Here is a 21,270-nt window from a genome sequence, read left to right on the forward strand (position 1 = left end):
AGCAGAGTGTTCTGGGAGGAATATCATCCACCTATCATCTTTATTATTATGTCATTATTTCATTATGAGAGTTCGTCTTTCCTTCCTCTCCGACACATAACATACACGGCCGTTTGTGTGCCGTTTGAAAATCTTCTGAGATCTGAGAGACTTCATTAACTAACAGAGAGCACCGCTGTAGATATTCATCATAATCAAATCCCATATTCTCCTCAGCGATGGGATCTGACAATATTTCTGCTCTAAAGTCGTTTTAAATGTCTGCCTCTTTTCTCAAAGGGGAGCTGACCTCAGACCAGTCCACAATGACTTTATCAGACGGGGAGTTCAAATTCCGGCTCCTCGTCGTGAGAAAGTTTTGCTGCGAGCTCCAAATCATGTGATTCTTTCCCAGAACATCTCGGTTTTCTCTTTTAGAAGTCGGACACATGAATCCTTCCAACACTGGGCTTAACATTTACAATTCAATGCAGGGAAATTGCCAACACGTGAGATTTTCATTAGGTAGGAAACAACACGTAGGTGCTGGTTTACGGCCCTCCAAAAAAAAAAAGAAAGAAAAAAGGACACATTTGATTAAATAAACTGCCTGCAGATCAGGAAACATGCAAAACATTTTCAGCTAGTATGGTTACTTCAAAAGCTTAAAGGAGTACTCTGACGATTTTGGAAAATACACTTATCTTCATACTACTCTCATGTCTGTCTAAGTCAAGTGTTAGCTTAGCTTAGCATCAAGTGGTCAAGTCCCTCACAAAACAGAGATGTGTGGTTTTTGTCTTTTTCTCTCTTAAAATTGTGAGTTTAGGAGATGCTGGTATTTTTTTTGGTTTTAGTTTGGATAGGACCATCTATCCTCCCCCCCCTCCTGTTTCTAGTCCTTATGCTAAGCTAAGCTAACTGCCTGATAAGCATACTTCACAAAATGTCAAACTATTCCTTTAAAGTGCTCATGCAATACGTACAAACACATGCAAAAAGACTCAACACAGATGGGTCCAACATGCAAAGTACAACACAGATAAAAACAACACACACACACACACAGAGAGCTGCAGAGCTGCACCATCACAGCAACATCTTCCGTGAAGAGTTGCGTTTCCACACTCAAGTCGAGGGATTTACTTCAGACGATGCTTGAATGGTGCAGCCCTGCACATCAACGAGTCATCAGACGAGACCCCCACTGAGACAACAGAGAAAGAAAGACGTGCCAACCAAAGCCAGACGCCGTCGACGCCGCGTTTATGGAATTTGTCAAACCGATCAAATCCATAAAAGCGGGTTGAGGACTTTAGTCCGGCGGCTCGGCGGCGCTACGACACGTACGATCCCACGAGGAAGTGAGGCGGGAGGCGGGGAGAGGAAGGAGAGAGGTGAAGACAGGGAGACAGGGAGAACGACACTTACCACTAACAATCTCTTTGACCTTCTGGGGGTCTACCGGAGCAAGGGATGATCAACGAGAGAGAGAGAGAGAGAGAGAGACAGTGACAGAGAGACATATCATTTGTACCTTTGATGTTGAGTGTTTGGTGACGGCTACAAGTGTCCTCAATCATTAACCTGTCATGTGTCTATTCTCTCACACACACACACACACACACACACTCAGTATAAAACACACACACACTCAGTATAAAACACACACACACACACACACACACACACACACACACACACACACACAGAAAACCAAACATTTACCTCTTGCTTTGTGACTTTGGGGGCCTCCTTACCCTCAGGAACCTCTGGAGACTGGAGGAGACAGAGAAACAGTTAGAGACCCACATAGTCCCAAGTGTGTCTTCTTTTAGGGGGGGGGGGGGTCGCCAGGTAGAAGTGGTGTCCATGATCTGAAAGCTGGGACTCCAAGGTTTAATTTGACATGTGACACAGCAGCGTGTCGTCAATCAGAAATCTCAAAATGATTTGTTAATATAAAAACGGGGACGTGAATAAGGGCTAAAGCAGTATGACGCAAAGCATGTGATGGCTATCGCCATGGCAACGTAGGTGTCATAAGTTCCGAATATGTACTCAAAGGCAACGTTTCGATCTTCATCAGGTCGACCATCTACCTCCTTCTATAGAAGGAAAAACACACCCATGTTTATATTGAGGTGACACCAAAGAGAAACTTATTATATTTTTAATATCTTACATGAGATCTGTATCTCTGTATCTGTAAAATGTTTTATCATTTTTGTTCAACCGAATAAAACAATATTATATGTTATATGCACAGCTGATGTCTTTTATGATATAATTTCCCGATATGTTAACGTGGTGTTGAAAAGGACATGTTTCCATATTTGGAGATGTAGTGTAACAATAATTTGTTCCACAGATTTGGTGCTAAATTGAATAATTTTTGACCCCACAAGAATGAATAAAAATTAAAAATAATCCACATTAAGACACCAAGCCCTTGAGAAACACCTTAGGAAACAGGCAGTGGTTTGGGATAAATGTGCAGTATATTGTCTGTCCAGCCGTTGAAGCCACACATCCTCTGAACGCTCTCTGGTGTGTTGCTGTAAAGTTTCATGAGGCTGTGATTGTCCCTAGAGGTCACACGAGGTCATTTCATACTTCTATGGGGACAAACATCCTCACACATGAGATCGGCTTCATCGGATCCACAAGACTCTCAGAGTCTGAGGCGAAAACACCACATTTATACTGCATGAAAAAATGCTTCTCTGTGTCTATGGAACTCATTTTCATGCAGATATCTCAGGGTCAAAGGTCGAGAGACACCTTAAAACCTCCAAACTGTGCAGCGTTATTTACCCTCCTTTCACAACAAGCTAGCCTTACATTGTTGGTATCAATGGAAGAATTAAATAATAATAATAAAATACCAATATATTCATTCTTCTGGGTGACAATGATGTCACTTTGACCATGGTTGATGTCATCGACCATCATATCGATACATTTTAATTCCTAAAATGTGAAGATTCAGAGTTGTTAACTGTTCAGAGGTCAGACGTGTACGTTTCCTCTCTGTGGAGTAAATACGTTGTTCTAAAGACGAATAACGCAAATCATTAAGCATGTATATGAGAAAAGGTCAAAAGGTCACAAACTGACATAAAAAGTAATAAATGTGTAACTAAAGCTGAAGCCATTAGTTGATTAATCAGTTAACAGTAAAACTCTCTTTGTAATCCATAACTTGTCAATATACCAACAAAAAAACTCACCATCAGATTATTTATTGGGAAATGTTGAGCCATTTTACCCACATCTTCTAATCAATAATAAGAAAATAATCAACAGATTAATCGATAATGAAAATAATCGTACAAGCCCAGTGAGTTTATGACACAAAACTTTGCTACAGTTGTGTATTTAACAAAATCATAGTAATTAATAAGTTATTTTCTCGCTGATTGACCAACATAGTCAGGTGGCCTATTAGAATATTTGATTACATATATTTAGGATTTCACTACAGTCGTGCACAACACAGAGGTCTCAGAAATGTAACTGAATTAAATGTCATAATTTAGAAAATTATTTTTTTATTTCCTGATTTTATTATTTTGCAATTTAAAGTTTAAAATCAAAGCCGAAGACATCTAAAAGTCTAAAAAAAAATATGTAATATATGTATATGTATATATGTAAATGTTCTATTGAGGCAACATGTGATGATATATGAAATATGTGTGTGGATTATCATTTTAATAGATGCATCTCAAGCTCCCCAAAGAATAACAGTGTAAACATGGAGAGTGACTAACAACACGCCGCGAGGGGCTGTCAGCCTCCATTTGGATGATCACAACACACACACACACTCACACTCACACACACACACACACACTCACACTCACACTCACTCACACACACACACACACACACACACACACACACACACACAGGCTGCGGGCAGGTGAGGACAGTGGCACGGGAGATCCCACCCTCCTCCATGAAAAAAAGCCCTGCAGGTTAGTAATCCCATCATCTGCATGAGGGCGACCTCCGCCCCGGGAGGCCTCCCATTCTCTGCCCTCAAAGGCGAATCTGCGCAGACAATGGCAGCTTTTTTAAATGGCAGGAGAGAAAAAAAAGCCACATTTCCACGTAGGTGCAGAAACAATGTCGAGCGACGCTGTTTAAACCAGTGTGATCCCTTTCTCTCCAATCTGGATTACGCGTCGTTCTCTCCGCTTTGGCACCTAACGAGACAGATATCCTATCTCTCTCTCTCTCTCTCTCTCTCTCTCTCTCTCTCTCTCTCTCTCTCTCTTTTTTTTTTTTACTCATAACATTACAGAATATATTAAACATGCGTAACCCCCCCCCCCCCCCCCCCATGAGAGTGATCAACGCGCACGTCTCCGGCGGAGATTTTTACGCATCCATCCATCTAGCGGCTCCCGGTTGACATTCACCAGTGCGCGCAGCGGACAGGGAAGTGGCACGTTAAAAAAAAAAAAAAAAAAAAAAAAAAACGACCACGGGAACGGCCATTGACATGATCGCGGGGACATTTCCAGCGTAAAGACACACAGTATAACAGCACGTAAGGAAAAGGCGCAGCGGCGCGTTTACAAGGAAAGGTTGCGGGACGGAGGAAAAAAAATGCGCTTCCTCCAAAACTTTGGCATCACCTCACCTGCATCGACGTCGCCACAGAATACCGCGCAGCGCAATGTTTCACCCTCTAAACGCAGGAGAGGAGGAGGAGGAGGAGGAAAACTACAGTGAAGTGAGCTGATGACACTCACCTTTCTCTTAGGCATTTTACGCGTCAGTTATTCTCCACCGAACACTGAAAATAAATGAAGGTGAACGCCGGAGGTCCAGCAGAGACGGATTTCCAACTACGTCGGAACACAGGATCAATATCTAAGCACCTTCGATAATATGTTGATTATATGCACTCCCCAAAAACTATATAGGCCTACCTCCCCGCAGCCATTGGGCAGGGCAGTCAAAATCCTCGCCTGCGCCGACTCCCGATTGGCTCGCCTCGTCTCTATGTAAATAACAGGCTCGCGTCCATTGGCTGGGATTTATCAGAGGGCGCCTGTGATTGGCCGGGCGCGCTTTGTGCGCAGATCCCATGAGACGGCGACGGCCGGGAGGGAAAGTGAGGACAGGCCAATTGAATGCGGGGCCGACTCTCGGCGGATCTGGGTAATGTAGGATGGGAGAGAGACAGAGAGACACAGAGAGAGAGAACGTTGTAAATAAAAACACAAAGGACCAGAAAAAACAGGCATAATGGCACAATGTCAGCCATAGAGGAGCTCCAGAAACTCTGGCGGGTATTGTGTCTTGTAGAGGTTCACCGCTGTAAAGGACTAGAGGAATCACACACAAACACACAGCACAGTGCTGTGATAATACAGGTAACCAGAAGCACACTGCTGCAGAGAAACCACACAACTCAGTGTTGTATTTCTTATTTACTAAAAATATTAGACAGGTGCAGCCACTTCAGCCTTCAACCTGAGCAGAATAAATCTAATAACTGGAGGATCAGGATCCATCACATGGTGTTAATGTTAAATTGTGCCATGGAATATTTAAAAAAACAAGCATTTGTGAGGATTTGTATCCACTGTGAAAATACTGAAAATCATCCACTTTTTTGGATGCTAATTGGGACTTAATGTTGTCCTGGACCACGGTGAGAACAGCCTGATATAAACCAGCCCAGTTACACCGATGGATATCAGGATACATCCCTCTCCTAATGGGACGCTTCCCAGTTTAAGCTTTTCCCTTAAGTTCGGGAATACCTTACTGCCACTGTAAGGGCCGGGATATAGTCCTCATGTATGGACCTGTTTAAACAACATGAGGGTGCATTCATGAACGTGTCCACACAATAATTGTCAGGGGCCACACAGTCCACTTGGACCCTCATGGACGTAGACTCACAGACCCTCGTTTGGGATCTGGAGGGTATAAATTGGACTTTAGCACAAGTGGTGACAAGTTTCAGATCCGGTAGGTGCACCCTGTGGTTGGCCCAAATTCGAGTCCCAAACATGACCTCTCTAGTCAGCTGAAGTGACTCTCAGCACTGCTACATGTAATCCTAACCAACCAAAAGTGAAGCCGATGCAGAAGTGCCTCACTCTGGCATTCCAAAGTCCAAAGAAGTCCAATTATGTTAGACGTTCGTGAGACAATGACCGTACTTCTGACCTCAGTAAACTTGGGTTTATGGTCTCAATCGCTAGTTTAAGTCTTCTTCAGTCCAGCATGATGTTCATTTAGTACATTATGGTCCATTAAGAGTCAAGCAGACAATATAAAAGATATGCTTCAGGAGACGACAGGTCGCTACCTCGCCGTAGTCCGGTATGAGAGTTCATCAGCGTTTTCGTGTTAGAACAGTAACCCCTTCATGGTGTGATTTCAGGTCATGAAAGTTAACTGTAACCTAAACATGTCGGAGCTCCGTGTCTCACTTCTGGCTGCAAACGGCCAAAGTGACGAACTCGAGGCTTCGTATTTATTGCTTCAGTCGCTCCACGTACCTCATTCACAGGATACAAAATCTCTTCTGTTGAAAGCACGACGGAAACCGACAACTCCATAGATTTAAGAGACCGAAGAGTGAAATTATTATTCAGAGTCTCTGTTACAGTGTAAATAAGAAAGAAGGGTGCCTGCATTCATTTATCAACTCTAATGTATCCATGGAGCTTAAATATAGGATTAACAGTCATTTCCCTGTTTTTATTATCATCAGCTAATCGTTTACTCTATGAAATGTTTAAACACATTGTGGGGTTAATATCAATTTCTCAAACCCAGAGGTGACGTCTTTAATGAGCTCATCCAACCAACAGTCTCATTTATCATTTCTATATGGAAAATTAAGACTTGCCTTCGCCCAATGACAGCTGGGATCGGCTCCAGCCCCCCGCGACCCTGAATACAGGATAAGCGGTAGAAAATGGATGGATGGATGGAAATTAAGACTTCATGTGGAAGAAGCTGAAAACAGAGGAGGTTGGGCTTTTTTTCCCCCTAAGATGATCTCAACAGTTGCAGATATATTTTACAGCAATCAATTATTTGAGCAATGGTTTCCTCTCTACTTGAATTGTTTAACAAGCTGTTCATTTAAATCTGTGAAAAAGGTATTTTATGGAGATTTCATTCCTCTCAGAGAACCATTATTCGTCTAAAAGTTTAAAATAAACCTTAGACTATATGTTTAAAAACTAGAGGATGTTTGTGTTTTGCATTCATTTTCCAATAATGTTCTTTAACATCCAGAAGTAAAACGTTGGCCTTCACCATATTCTATCTTAAACACGCCGCTTTAAAGAAGGCCGAAAAAACATTCTATAAAGAAATCAACAAAAGCAACCTCGACACTTGTGTAACCACACACACACACACACACACACAATAGACAGAGCTTTCCTGGCCAAACGAACAAAACCCTTCACGTTAGAAATCAACCCAGAACACACAGGAGCAGGTAGCTCGATGGCCGCTCCACTGTTTCCCACACATTCACAGCGTCAGCTAAACGGAGAGGAAACACAATGAGGAACATGTTCAACACATACGCACATAAAAGAAAGACACAAAAGGAGTTCACGCTGAAAAGAAACGATCGCCGAAAAGGCTTCAAATGTTTCTTTCACACCGACAACGCCGTTACTTTCCGTTTGGACATTTCCCCCCTTTTGTCACTTATTATTTAAATTATTATGGACATCAGCTTGGATTTTGTTTCCCAATGATCACCTTTCCCCGATCTGTAACATACATTTCTATTTGAGTGCTCGGACGTCTTTGAGCAATCCGGCAGATACACGGAAACATGCGACAGGAAGTCGTGGTGGATGGATTGGCTTCACAAAATAAAATTAATTAATTCATGTAGACGCCGTTGGACGTCATGCTACTGATGGACTTAAGAAAAATGAATATTCTGTGAATATTCACATTGGGGTTGGACTCATTCACAGCAATGCTTTCAGCTTAATGCTAACAGCATGCTAACACGTTGAGAATGCTACACGTTTAATAACGCATAATAAAAGCGATCGTAGTTGCACACGTCTAATCGGAACTAAAACACAAAGGTAAACAAGGAGCATATTCCAGTGATAAGTATTGAATACAACACTCAAGTGGATCCAAAAGAAGCTGTCCCAGAGTTCTCCAGTTCTGCAATAGAAGTTCAGAGTGTGCCTGTGGGTAATTCTCTCGGGCAAACTGCAGAAATGTGGACTTTAAGTGCGCATAAAGGGGCTCTAAATGTCTGTGAAAGGGCCCTCAAGTACGTGAATTTGATGGTGGAGCGGTGCTAAACCCCCGCAGAGTTACATCTGTGAGTCTGGACGTTGGGATCGGGTCTTTGTGCTTATTAAAGACTAATAATAATAATACATTGAATTTATAAAGCGCTTTTCCAAACACAAAGAAGCTTTCCAGAAGCGACAGGCTAGTGGTAGGCAGAGGAGAAGAGATGGGTTTTGAGGCGGGACTGAAATATGGTGAGGGACTCAGAGTCATGGATGGGTTGGGGTTGGGAGGTGGGCTGATGTGGATCTGAGGGACCAGGAGGGTTGGTGGGGGGGATGAGGTTAGTGAAATAAAGGGGGCCCAGATGGTGGTGTGCTTTAAAAGTGAGGACCAGGAATTAGTAGGTGATTCGGTGGAAGACAGTCTAGGGGGTCGTGGTGTGTTCAGGGGTTGGATCGCTTCAATGGATGAAAGCAGATTTGGTTATGTTTGGATCATGTAACACTAACAGCCATATTGAGCAATTATGAGAATGAGTTAGCTCTGGCGCTAACGAACGTTGGTGTTGCAGAGAGATCCGTGTGTTGGGAAAACGTCATTTTACTGTCAGAGTCTCATGCTCACTGACTCAGGACCTGCTGCTGGTCTCCTAAAGGGGGCGGGGAAAGTGGTGAAACCATCATGACTCGCATACGGGAAACTGATTCTGAGCGTTCCTTTCTGAACTCTGTCTCTGTTGCAATTCATCCTCAGGGGAGCATGATCGTCTTAGTTTGTGTGTATGATCCATCCTGTGGTTGTGTTAACATTTCACTTAAATTGCAAATGTCAACCTGCTGGTGGCGATAGAGAAGGGAAAAATCATGAGATCACGGAAGTCCAGATTCATCCACTGGGGACCATGAATGTCTGTGTTAAAAAATCCAGGGCAATCCATCCATTGGTGGTTGCAGATATTGCCACCCAGAGGGCAAACGCATTATTATATTCAGGTTTATTATACATTAATCCCCATAAAAGTCATAATTAACATGAGTTGGGAAAAGAAAATGTCCAATGATTCTCACTAGTAAACAAACAAACATGCTTTTTAGATATAAATGTGCTTTAAGTCATGTCTCATTCATAATTGGTCAAATGCCTAACAAATGTCAAATGTTAAAACGACTGTTAGAAAATCATATAAAATAAAAATTAATTTAAAATATGGATTGTTGCTGTTTTGTTTTTTGGGGTTTGTATGTTATTCTGTAAAGCGTCTTTGTGTTTGGAAAAGCACTATAAAAATAAAACGTATTATTGTCAGCTGAAGGTTTCCTGCAGTGAAATAACGAGTCCTTGCTCTGAGGCTTTCAGTGAGTTTTCCTTTCAAACATTATTTGAGTCGATGTTAACTTGATATGAAATAAACAAAGATCTAATTCTGCAACCTTAAATAATTAATCATACATTATTATAATTGTTTGGCCCTCTGAAAAGTGCTATTTAGAGGCTAAAATGACAATATTTACACAAAACAAATTCATGTCAACATAATGAGCTCCTGTATAACTCTATTTCACACTCATATTAAAACATATTTCGACTTTCAGAGTTCCTTCTTGACCTTGGAAACTATCACCAAAAACGTATAAACTCCATTTAAAAGCTGATAATCACCCTGATCGATATCATCGGGGAAACATTGCGTTAATGGCTGCAAACGAAGAGCGAATTAAAAAAGGTTTGGTCACAAACAGAGATGCCATCTTCCTTTGAACAGGACGCCCACCTGACCGACTCTTGGACGGGACTCGGCGGACACCTGGTGGCCAGTGTGCGTCATTACCGTTGCAGGGCGGCGTATTGCTGCTGCTGTTGTTATGATTAGCGGACGTAATTGGGGCAATGGCGTCTTTGAAGGGGTGACGCATTCACATGCACATTTATTTTTCCACCTTCAGCGCGAGACGCTTGTAACCTGACTGACACCAAGATGTCTATTTATAACCCTCCCTCTCTCTCTCCCCCCTCCTCGCTCACCCTACATTACGTCATCGGGACCGGCGTATTCGCAGTGCATTTTTGCAGGATGCAGCTCTCCGCGAAGAGAAGAAGCATGCGCGTGCAAGAAACGCCGGCATGATCAGCTTTTGCGTTAATATCTGTAAATAGAAGCGACGCACACAATAAAAAAAAATAAAAAACCCGTTGATAGGCGGGACTTCCTTCCGGCTGTTTATCTCCGTGTGCAGCCTGCAGCGGATCCGATAACACACACGGTAAGCTGCGCCCTTCGCCGCGTCTTCGGTGCGCCTTGACCCGCTGCTGCGTGGACGCTCGCGGACGTCGCGTGAGCTTCGATTCCCGTTGTTTTCTACGTTGTGTCGTTAAGTTGCACGATCGCGGTGGTTCCTCTGCTGACCTGTAACGTCCTCACTGATCATGATGCCTTTTATGTGCAGTGCTGCTGTCCGGCTGTTACGTATCGATGGAATGGCAGTGACGCGACTGTTGTTGCTAAGAATGCAAAAAATATATTATTCTGAATTTTTTTCAGCTAATTTCTCACACTGCAGGGCTGAAATGTGTTATTCTCATTATTGATCAACCTGATTAATAACATATATAATGTACTCATTACATGTGCCTCAGGTGACATCTTTGAAATTGCTCGTTTTGTCCAACCAACATCTCATTATTATTATTATTGTTATTATCATCATCATCATCATCACTTCTGCTTCAGTAAATGAGTAATTGATGATCAGTTTTTTAAATTTTTTGTGCAACTTATCAATTATTAACCGAAGAAGATAATAATGGTGTTTTGTATTTTTTGTCCTAAATTATAGTGAATTTCTTTGTATTTTGGACTGTTGATCAGACACAACAAGTAATTTAATGTTGACATTTTTTTTGATGGACAAAATAATTATCAAGAAAAGATGATAATTAAAATTAGTTCAAAGTAAAAGTATGCATGCTTTAGCTTTAGAATTTCCCTTGAATTAAAATTGCCTTTATTTTAAACCCTTTTAGATCAAATCCACCTATTTAACAATATACACAGAAAAAAAAAGCAAAATTCTTGGTATTTCAGATCAATATCCAATGACTATTTCTTCCTGGAAAACAAAATGACATCCATCTGTCAATCAGTATGAAACTCCGGCTCTTCAGTGTGTGAGCAGATGTTCATGTTGATGCCTTCTAGATGAAAGGGACTCACTGAGTTCTTCCCTCTTGTGTTTGCAGGTCGTCTCGTCATTCTCACCTCACCATGCTGGCCTGCTCGCTGCGACGAGGCTGCAGTCCTCTGCTCTGCTTGTGGACCCTGCTGGTGCCTCTAGTCTCCCTCCATCGCCTGGAGCCCAAAGGGCCTAGGATCCACGGCCCTAAGGACCGGCCCAAGCTGCTGCTCTTGTCCTTTGATGGCTTCCGCTGGGATTACATAGACCGGGTCCCGACACCCAACTTCCGTGAACTCATCGACAACGGCGTGACGGTGGAGCACGTGGAGAACGCCTACATCACCAAGACCTTCCCCAACCACTACAGCCTGGTGACGGGGCTGTACGCCGAGACGCACGGCATCGTGGCCAACGAGATGTACGACCCCGCCATGAACCGCTCCTTCTCCATGGAGACGGACAGCATTTATGAGTCGCGGTGGTGGGAGGAGGCGGTGCCTCTCTGGGTGACCGTGCAGAAAGCCGGCGGCAAGAGCGGCGCGGCAATGTGGCCGGGGTCCGATGTGAAGATCCATGGCTCGTTCCCCAATCGGTACCTCCCGTACAACGCCTCGGTGTCCTTTGAAACCAGGGTGGAGCGGATTATCGAGTGGTTCTCCGCACCCAAAGAGGTGGCGGTGGATTTTGGAGTTCTGTACTGGGAGGAGCCGGATGAGAGCGGCCATGAACTGGGACCCCAGAGCTCCCTCATGGACGTGGTCATCGCCGGGATCGACGAGAAGCTCGGCTTCCTGCTGAACGAGCTGAAGAAAGCGGGGCTGTACGAGAAGGTGAACCTGATCGTGACGAGCGACCACGGGATGGCGCAGCTTTCCCCCGACAAGATCATAGAACTGGACGAGTATGTGAGCAGAGACCTGTACACCTGGGTGGACAAGAGTCCGGTGGTGGGAATCCTGCCCAAAGAAGGTATCTAACATCCGTCACAGAACTGGAGTGGTGCAGGAGTCCAAAAACCTGGAAATTAATTTGCATTCTTTCATTTCTGGTTCCCTCATTGCAAATTTTGGGGGTTTTTGGTTTGCCTGAAATATGGTTTGGGGGTAACACAAGCTTCAGCTCTTCTAACAGTTTGTTCTACGATATGAAATAAGTCGGTAAATACCCCCCAGTCCTGAATTTTGAAGCTTTTGCGGATCTTAAAATGGCAGTAGCTAACAAGTAGCTAAATGAGAACCAGTTCTCCTTTACAGCCTTGTGGATCAGCCCTCTCGTGTGACCTTGGTGTCATCGGTTTATAGCCTTTTGGAGTTTTTTTTTAAACTTCTGGCAATTGCCTTAACACTTGAAAAATCACACATGGTGTTCATTTGCAGAGATCATCTTGTTGAACAAAAAGGCAAAAACAATGTAAACTAGAGCTTTAATTTATGCAATAATGCAAAAGAAAGAATCCTATTGGCCTTTTTGTCGAGGTGCAATGCCAAACTTCCGGGGTCCGCCTACAAAATATGTCGTCCCTTCACCGCTGTGGTTTGATGTCGTCTCGTGTCCGTACGATGAAAATGAAGCTACTGCTAGGAGACAGTTAGCGGAGAAAACTTCTTGTCTGCCCAAAATGAGTGATTTATTCCCACGTGTCTTGCAGGGAAGCTGGACGAGGTGTACAGCAAGCTGGTGGATGCCAACCCCAACATGGCGGTGTACAAGAAGGGCGACATTCCCGAGCACTTCCATTATCAACACAACATCAGGATCATGCCCATCCTCATCGAGTCCAAGGAGGGCTGGACCATCATGCAGAACAGGAGCGGGCCCTTCATGCGTACGTATCCAAACATCACAAAGCCAATATCCTGCCTGCACATATTAAACAGTCGTCTCAAACAGCAGGTTCAGTCTGATCTATTAATAACTTCACAGCAGCTTGAACCAAAGCTCGCTCGTGTAACGGCAGCTGTAATTCACCAAGAAAAGCCAGATTTCTCTTTAAAAGAACAGCAGGAATGTGTGTGTGGGTTTGGAAGCTTCTTCCTGTGTGGCCTCCAAGGTACTTAGATGTATTAGTGTAGATCCAGTGGGTGTATGAACATCAGTGTGTGTGTATGAACATCAGTGTGTGGCTGGAGATTATTGTAAGATGTGCATCTTTGAAGTTTAACCAACATTTCAAACAATTTCAAAGCCACTTGTGAATATTTTTAAAACCTGCATTGTTAACTTGCAAAGATCTTCCCTGCCTCCCTGTTGATTGTGTTGAAATTTAAATCATCGGGATGATGATTAATATATAATAAAATCACAATTGATTTCTCTCTGAAGAGAAACAAAATAAATACAGTAAAACAAATGTATATAGTTTATTTGTTTTATTATCCTTTATGTTTTTCACTGAAAAGATGCAATAGAAATATTTGTTCATTAAGAAAATGTAATGTGATACCAGTATGTTTTAGGGTAATTCTCTAGAGATTTTTGCATCAATAAACCAGATTGATTCCACTCAGCACACTTAGTGAATCCTGTCAGTTCTCCAGAGATGTAACCGATGCATTTTAGGAGCCAGTAAGAGCTTTCATCAGAAGTCTACATCCTTGTGTGTTTGATTATATTTTCATTTTTGGTGATAGTTTTTGAGTGTTGCTTTGACAGATTTAGCCAGTCAGCAGTGATGGATTTATTATCAGGGCCAGATTCCATAAAATCTTCCGGATTAATGGGATGCAGAAACCTGGAGATCTATGAATGAACAATAAGAATGATTATCCAAGCGTTGCACCTTTTTCTCATGTAAAATGTTTCTCGTCTCTTCCAGTTGGGAACCACGGCTACGACAACACCTTACGCAGCATGCAGCCCGTGTTCGTGGCCCGCGGGCCGGCCTTTCGCCAGAATTACCTCAAGACCTCCATGCGCTCCGTTGACCTCTACCCTCTCATGTGCCACATCCTGGACGTGCGCCCCCTGCCCAACAACGGCTCGCTCTCGAACGTACGGGACCTGCTGTCCGAGGAGCCGCCTGTCGAACCCACCGCACCCCCCAGGGTCGACCCCGGGTACTCCTACGCCCCGGCGGTGGGCTCGTTCCTCGGCGTGGTCATGGTGCTGGGCTTTCTGGTGGTCTACATCAAACAGGTGACGCTCACGCAGCTGCCCTCGCTAAAACACCGGAGCAGGGAGATGTCGCAGCCGTTGCTGCAGGAGGACTTGCACCTGTAGCCGAAGAGACGTGGGAAAAGAAAAAAAAAAGAAGAGGAGGTGTTTCTCCCCAAGGTAGTCGACCCCGTCCAGAAGCTCCACCCCCGACGCCTCCCTTAGACGACTAAACGCCACCGCGCTGCTCATTTTCATTGGTCGCAGATCAAGGAGACTTAATCTCGTCACGTAAAGAGAAACCGCCTGCTCGAGTGGAAGGGAAATGTCCGGGGTTTGCTTCTGGCGCAGGTTTAATCAAGAGAAATCTTTACATGGGCTTTATAGTGGCTTTGCTTTGATTGTGATTCCTTTTTTAACCTAATATCATCTTGTCATTTCCATCGTCACTTAATCAGTAAAGAGTCAAAGCTAAAAGAGTGGGATTTCAGCAGGTGTGAACCTTTTTGGTTGGCCCAGACTTGTTCGTGTAGATCTGGTCAAGAAGCATGAGCTGCACTTTCAGACGATCTTTACTCGGTGGCGTCGTAGCGTTCATTTTCACCCGGTGAAACAGAAGTAATGAGGTGGGAGAAAAGGAAACGGATATCTCGAAGGAGAACACATCTGGCCAGCTGCTATCGTGAAGTGGACGTGATGTCGGATTGTACGCTTTTGGAAAGTTTCTGGCAGACACAGATAATACATTTATTTATGTAGCGCTATTCAAAAACAGATGTTTACGGAGTGCTTCCTGGGTGCTGTTGAACCCTTTCTGTTTGAAGCATAGCGTCGGCGGTAGGAACTCCAGTAGATCTGGCTTGTTCCGTGCTTTTATCAAATCCATATAAAAACAGATGTGCATGTCGAAAAGGTAAAAAAAGAGTTTGCCACCGAATGTTCTCCGAGCACTGAATTAGAAGTTAGTTTGAAATGCAAATGCTGCGATTTATAACTTCACCGAGTCTGGAGGCGATTGGCCGAGGTCAAGGGTCAGTGTGGTTTTTTGAATGTTACATGGAAGCAGCTCATCCCATCACGCTCCTGCTCTCTATCAGTCCGTTACCATTTGCCTTTTAACTTAAACGGAGAACATTTCTCTAACGTGTGCAAACGTTGTGTGTGTGTGTTGTTCTGTTTGTGTAGAGTTTGTGTTTGGAGGGCATTTCTCTGTGTAGATGACCGTGTGCTTCCTCTCCCGCTCATACGTCATAGGCATTTGTTGGTGAAATGTGAATTGCTATTGGTCAGTATTTTGTCATGAGGGTTTTTGTTGTCGCTTGGTTGAGGAGATTATCTCGGCGTGACTTGTGAGAACTGTTCCCCTGATTTGCACTAAAAGTAGAAACGAACGAAGGGGCAGCAGTCGGGTGTTTTTTAAAGGTCATGTATAATTTGCACTTTGTTCGTAGTTTGCTATTTGAAATGATAAAAAAAGAAGTGAGGTGCCTCTTGCCAAAAAGCTTTTTAACTTGCATTATCATAGAAAGTCATTAGAATCCAAATCTGCAAATTAATTCAAATATTTTTTCAGCATCTGCTTTTCCTGAGAAACGATTACTTTTTCCTCGTTAAGCTTATAGATGCATTGACTAATACCTGTGCCCCCCCCCCCCCCCCCCCCCCAAAAAAAAGACAGACATCACTGTGATATCCTTTTTACAAAATTTAAATTCAGAAATCGAAATCATTTACATGGAAATTGTTAATTTCTGATAATTGTTTTATGAAAGGTGAAAAGTGTCGTCTGATAATGTTTCCGACTTGAGAAATTAAATCTTCCCATGATATATTTAAATAATTAATTTGACATTGTTAGAGATTAGATTAGATCAGGTTTATCTCATCTGATTATTAACTTGGGTTTGAAATATGGATATTTAATATGATTTACAAATTGACTTATCTTTGCCATGTTGATGCATTTAAAGAGTCTTCTGAAATAAAAAGGGACTAACGTGAAACTGAGCAGTTTGTATGTTATTGTCTCCATGTGTGTGTGTGTGTGTGTGTGTGTACATGTTTAATACGTCAGAATACAGGGAATTTTGTCGTCACTTTCCTCCGATGCCGACTAGAAAAGAGGCCAAGCGGTTTGAGAGAGTCGATTCTGAAGGCTGACAAAACTCCATGTGAATGAGGTCATTATCTGGCATAAATAAAAGATCACAAGTCGTTAGCACTCGGGGGCTGTACGATAATTACTTGTGCTGAGAGCGGAGCTGAACCTTTCCTTTTCTAAAACACAAGGCAATCCTCAGCATTGAAGTTGGACTTTCCCAATGAGGAAGAAAAATTAAACCCACACTTCCCTAAAAAAATACATTTATAAATAACTGAATTGGCAAAAATGTATTACAATATTAATGATTTAAAACCAGGCAAAACATCTCAGTTTTAACCTTTTATTTAATAGAATGATAATACGCACATTAGAGGTGGAATTATTCATTATTAAACAAAATGCTGAACACACCTGGCAGCTGCTTGTTAAATAAAAGATATTCTAAGTAAACGGTTATTAATGACACTGGATAAATATTTTAAACATATCAGACTCAAATTTTTAGAATATTCCATCTGAAAAAAAAGTACATAACCCCTCCCCCAATTCAGACCTTTCCCCCCTAATTTGGGTACAGTTCCTTTAGAAATGTTAGTAATAGTAAAATAGAAATGCCAACAAACCAAACAAAGCTCATGCTTTGGTCTAATTCTTTTAAAAATATGAGTATATTCATAACAATATGAAGTTCCTCCAACTTGAAGTAACTTGTAACGACCTTGTGTCGGAGCTGCACCTAAAGCAGCCAGCGTGTCCTTGAAGGCTTTTGCATGAATCACCTGTTAACTTGCCGGATCAAAGGTCTCTCTGGGACGTATCGCTGGGTTCTCCCCTCCCCCGGAGGCCCTTCAGTCAGTCAGAGGCAGGCGGACTGTCACCACCACTCCAGCTCTCCTCCTCCTCCTTTAAAGCTAAAAACACACAGAAACCAGAACAAAACATGGACAACATGTGTGACAAAGTGGACGAGGGAGGCGCGCATCAAGAGTGCAGCGACGGAGAGAAGTCCGGCGAGGAGCAGGAGCAGGAGCACGGCTACATGGACACCGGGGACGGGGACAAGCGGAGCAGCTCCTCGTCCTCCTCCTCTAGCGACGAGGAAGAGGCCAAAGCAGAGGAGGTGAAGGAGGTGAACGTGGAGCCAGAGGTGGAGGTGAAGGAGGTGAAGGTAGAGCCCGAGGTGAAGGAGGTGAACGTGGAGCCGGAGGTGAATGTGGAGCCGGAGGCGCATGGCGGATCCAGGCGCTCCTCGGCCTCCTCAGCATCCTCCTCTTCCTCCCCCGGAGACCCGTGCGACGACCCGCCGAGGGTCCCAGAGGAGGAGGAGGAGGAGGAGATGGTGACGTCCTACACCCTCCCCGGCACCGACAGCTCCCCGGAGGAGTCAGTGGACTTCAGCCTGAAGACTCTGGAGGACGTGTGTGAGAGCGACGGCACCCCGGTGGATCCCGACCAGCCGGACATCTCTCTGTTCGTCAAGGTGAGTCAAGTCCTGAGACCCTGGTCTAGCTGGACCCGGGTCTGGGTCCGGCTCGCCTCGAGGCCTCACACACATTTAAGGAGCTTGTTTAAGGCATGGGACGATATGAAAATGTCATCCTTTTAGTGAAAAGCTATCTGATAATCTTGAATAAGATTCAAAAATCACCAGGGCTCCATGCAGAAATAAAGGAAGCATTTGCCTAAAAAATATACTCAAAAGTACCCAAAGTAAGAATTATATATACGGTGTATAACGTTGTATTCATGATGCAGCTGGTAAAAGGTGAAGCCCATGATAATGACTTTATATGCTGCTGGTAGCTTGTTACTTTACACCCCAGGATCAATAAAGTCTTATCATAATTGATTTGTTGATTATATTTGGTGTGATTAATTAATGATTATGACTTAAGTGTAGGGAAAACATAATATCTCCCTCTGTATTCAAATAGGAGCGTCAACCAGCTGCATTTTGGTGGGACATAAAAATGGATTATTGTATTGCATATATCTGCTGGATCATATCTTTATTACTCCCCGTTTACACCCAATGTTACATTTCTTGGCCGAGTCTGAACCTTAATTGATGACTAATTGCCACATTAGCCTCCGAGGTTACTTAACGATACGATAATCATAAAATCATCGGAAGCGGTGACGGATACGTTTCAGGGCAAAGAGCCAAACGTGAATATCTTTAATTTGGGATGTAAAAGCTTCTCGGTCAAAGAATCTGACTTTGTGGATTATACCTGCAGGTCATATTAAGTGGAAGGGAAACATACTGTAATTACAGTTGAATTCAAGTTGAATAAACTACATTTTGAAGCAAATTTACCGTCTAAAATGTAGTTTTAAATATAAGTATATTCAGAAAAACAAGGTTTCCTTCAGGGAGAAATGTGTGCAGCAGTGATTTTGCTATCAGAAGTCAGTGACGTTAATCTGCAGGCAGCATGATGTAATCATTAACCAGTTTAGTGCGCGGCCATAGAAACCAGGTCCTGAACAACCCCCCCTCTGTGTGTGTGTGTGTGTGTGTGCTTAAGAGCTGCTGTGTCAGGTGGAGGCTCCTATCAGCACATGCAGGGGTCACTTTGCTGATTGGGCAACAGAGATTGAGTGTCGGTGGTGGTGGGGGGGTCGGGGGCTTCAGCGGTCGTAAATTTGGGTACAACTCTTTAAAAAATCCAGTAAGATGCACCCAACATGAGTTGCAAACAAATTAATTACTCAAATCGGAGTTAATAAAGTCTTAAAAGTCTCCATATTCTCATATTTTCACCCATTTTCTTGATAATAACAAACCCTGACTGAGGATCAGAGATGTTATTTCTGTCTAGGTGTCTAATTATGATAAACAGGGAGCAGAGGTCGCCATAGCGACACCATACTCCCTCCCCCCACCCTCCCGTGGGTGCATTCCCCAACAGTTTAATCACAACGCCATAAACCGGGCAGAGCGCTGCTATAAAACCAGCCTGCTCGGCTCCTCCCGTTTTGTCTGTGAGAAATCCACCACAGATGAGGTTAGCTAATTAATCTGCTTCTTTATATTCTTATATAGTATAATAACAAGCTCCGTCACCAGCTGGTTTAACAGAATCCTACGCATATATCAGTTTGTTCATCTCACAATTAACACAAAACTAATATGTCCTTTGACTTCCAACGCTCTCCTCCACAAACGTGTCCGTTACTGTTTGATGTTCGGGTGAATGATTACCTCAACAAGTCAGTGATTGAGCTTCCTTTTGTCTCAAGGGCACAAAAAAACACAGCCAAGGTCGTTTCTTCTAATCCGTTACTGATTGCAGATCATCAAGGAAATAATCATCCTTAAAAAATAATAAGGAAGAGTTAAGACATTTTGGGGAATAACGCTTGGAAACATAACAGTACAGCCAGCAGCCAGTTAGCTTAGCATAAAGACTGGAAACAGAGGGAAACCACTAGCCTGCTGGTACTGTCCAAAAAAGGTATTTAAATCCAGCTGAAGCACCTCTAAACCTGGCTAATTAACCCTTAAATTGATCTAGATTAACGGTCCTCTCAGCTGTGTGCCTCTACATAGATATGTATACATATATGGAATAAGGTTTTCTATTTATTAATGCCAAATGTGTCAGTGAACGAGATCTACATTTATAAAAGACAGCTTGGTATAACTGAACATTTCCCCTCACACACCCTGATAATGAACTTCTTTGGTTTGTGCTGCATGTTGGCGTGTCAGCCAGGAGAGGGGGCTGCTCTATAAATAGAAAACACTGAAGCCTTTCTCTTTCTATATCTTATTCCCCTGAATTTCAAATCCACAGGTTCTATTCTGGGGTAAAAGCAAAGCGTCAGCGCCGCTAAATGTTCTCCTGATTGTTAATTTATTTTTTTGCTGCCCTACATAGGCCCCACTTTCTGTAAACGAACGCCAATTCTCGCCTTCGAAAACCAAAGCCAGGCATCAATAATTCACAGAGGAATCCTCTCCAGGTCTCCTGCTGGTGATCAAATATAACCTGCCTCATTCTGCCAAATGTGAAAAGACATTAAATATAAATGCTGCTGCTCACACACTCAAAAACTGGAGAAAAGTGACACAAATGTCCCCTTTTTTTATATTAAGGATGACCCAAAAATAAGTTTTTGATAGTGATGTGGCTGAAGAGGTCAACCTGATCTGACCCCAGAGGAGAGAAATAGTGAGGTGGCCGGTTTAGGAGAGGTGATAGAGGTGGTGTGTGTGTGTGTGTGTGTGTGTTGGAGGGGAGTTTGGTTGCAGTGGAGGGAAGAGAGGGATGGAGCTCCACCCCCTGGTTATACACCGACACCTGTTTTCCACTTTGTGTCAGTGAGAGCTCGCTCTGCTCTCCATCTGTGTCTAAAATCAGAGCGACCCGCCAGCTGGACGGGACACCAACGAGATCCTGAATCAGGGACCGGCTCCTGAAGGTGTCAGGGATCACTGTCAGCGGAGAGAGGGAATTCTCATTGAAGCGGTTTTTTTTCCTTCCACCTTTTTCCCCCTGGAGGATGTAGACCTCCAAGGATAAGCAAAGGACTTAAAAAAAATAAAATAAGTAGAATCAAGGTGAGAGCCAGAAGCAGGAATCATGTCCACTAACGGCCAAGACAGAGACCCCGACATCGAGCTTTTCGTCAAGGTAAGACGGAGAC

The 21,270-nt window shown here is 43.4% G+C and overlaps 2 protein-coding genes across 6 annotated transcripts in view; one reads left to right on the forward strand and one right to left on the reverse strand.

Annotated features, from left to right (window-relative positions):
* The window catches only part of hmgn3 (high mobility group nucleosomal binding domain 3), a 13,985-nt gene extending 3,567 nt beyond the window's left edge, over positions 1 to 10,418 (reverse strand). The window contains exons 1-3 of one of the 5 annotated variants that reach the window (XM_084030795.1): positions 10,267 to 10,418; positions 4,746 to 5,153; positions 1,708 to 1,758 (exon numbers count right to left, since the gene is read on the reverse strand). In XM_084030795.1, coding sequence (XP_083886921.1) covers positions 1,708 to 1,758; positions 4,746 to 4,760 — 66 coding nt within the window. In that variant the 5' untranslated portion in view covers positions 4,761 to 5,153; positions 10,267 to 10,418. Of the gene's footprint in view, positions 1 to 1,410; positions 1,441 to 1,707; positions 1,759 to 4,633; positions 4,691 to 4,745; positions 5,154 to 10,266 lie in introns of those variants that run through there. The other 4 variants (XM_084030793.1, XM_084030797.1, XM_084030794.1 and 1 more) reach the window with 4 other exon arrangements.
* The window catches only part of LOC311026768 (uncharacterized protein), a 20,089-nt gene continuing 9,189 nt past the window's right edge, over positions 10,371 to 21,270 (forward strand). Inside the window, exons 1-5 of the mRNA XM_084030466.1 lie at positions 10,371 to 10,505; positions 11,482 to 12,386; positions 13,066 to 13,242; positions 14,233 to 14,632; positions 17,416 to 18,094. Of these exons, the coding sequence (XP_083886592.1) occupies positions 11,507 to 12,386; positions 13,066 to 13,242; positions 14,233 to 14,632; positions 17,416 to 18,094 (2,136 nt within the window). The 5' untranslated portion in view covers positions 10,371 to 10,505; positions 11,482 to 11,506. The remainder of the gene's footprint in view (positions 10,506 to 11,481; positions 12,387 to 13,065; positions 13,243 to 14,232; positions 14,633 to 17,415; positions 18,095 to 21,270) is intronic.

This window comes from Eutrigla gurnardus (genome assembly GCF_963514095.1).
Source record: "Eutrigla gurnardus genome assembly, chromosome: 16".
NCBI classification, from domain to species: Eukaryota; Metazoa; Chordata; class Actinopteri; order Perciformes; family Triglidae; genus Eutrigla; species Eutrigla gurnardus.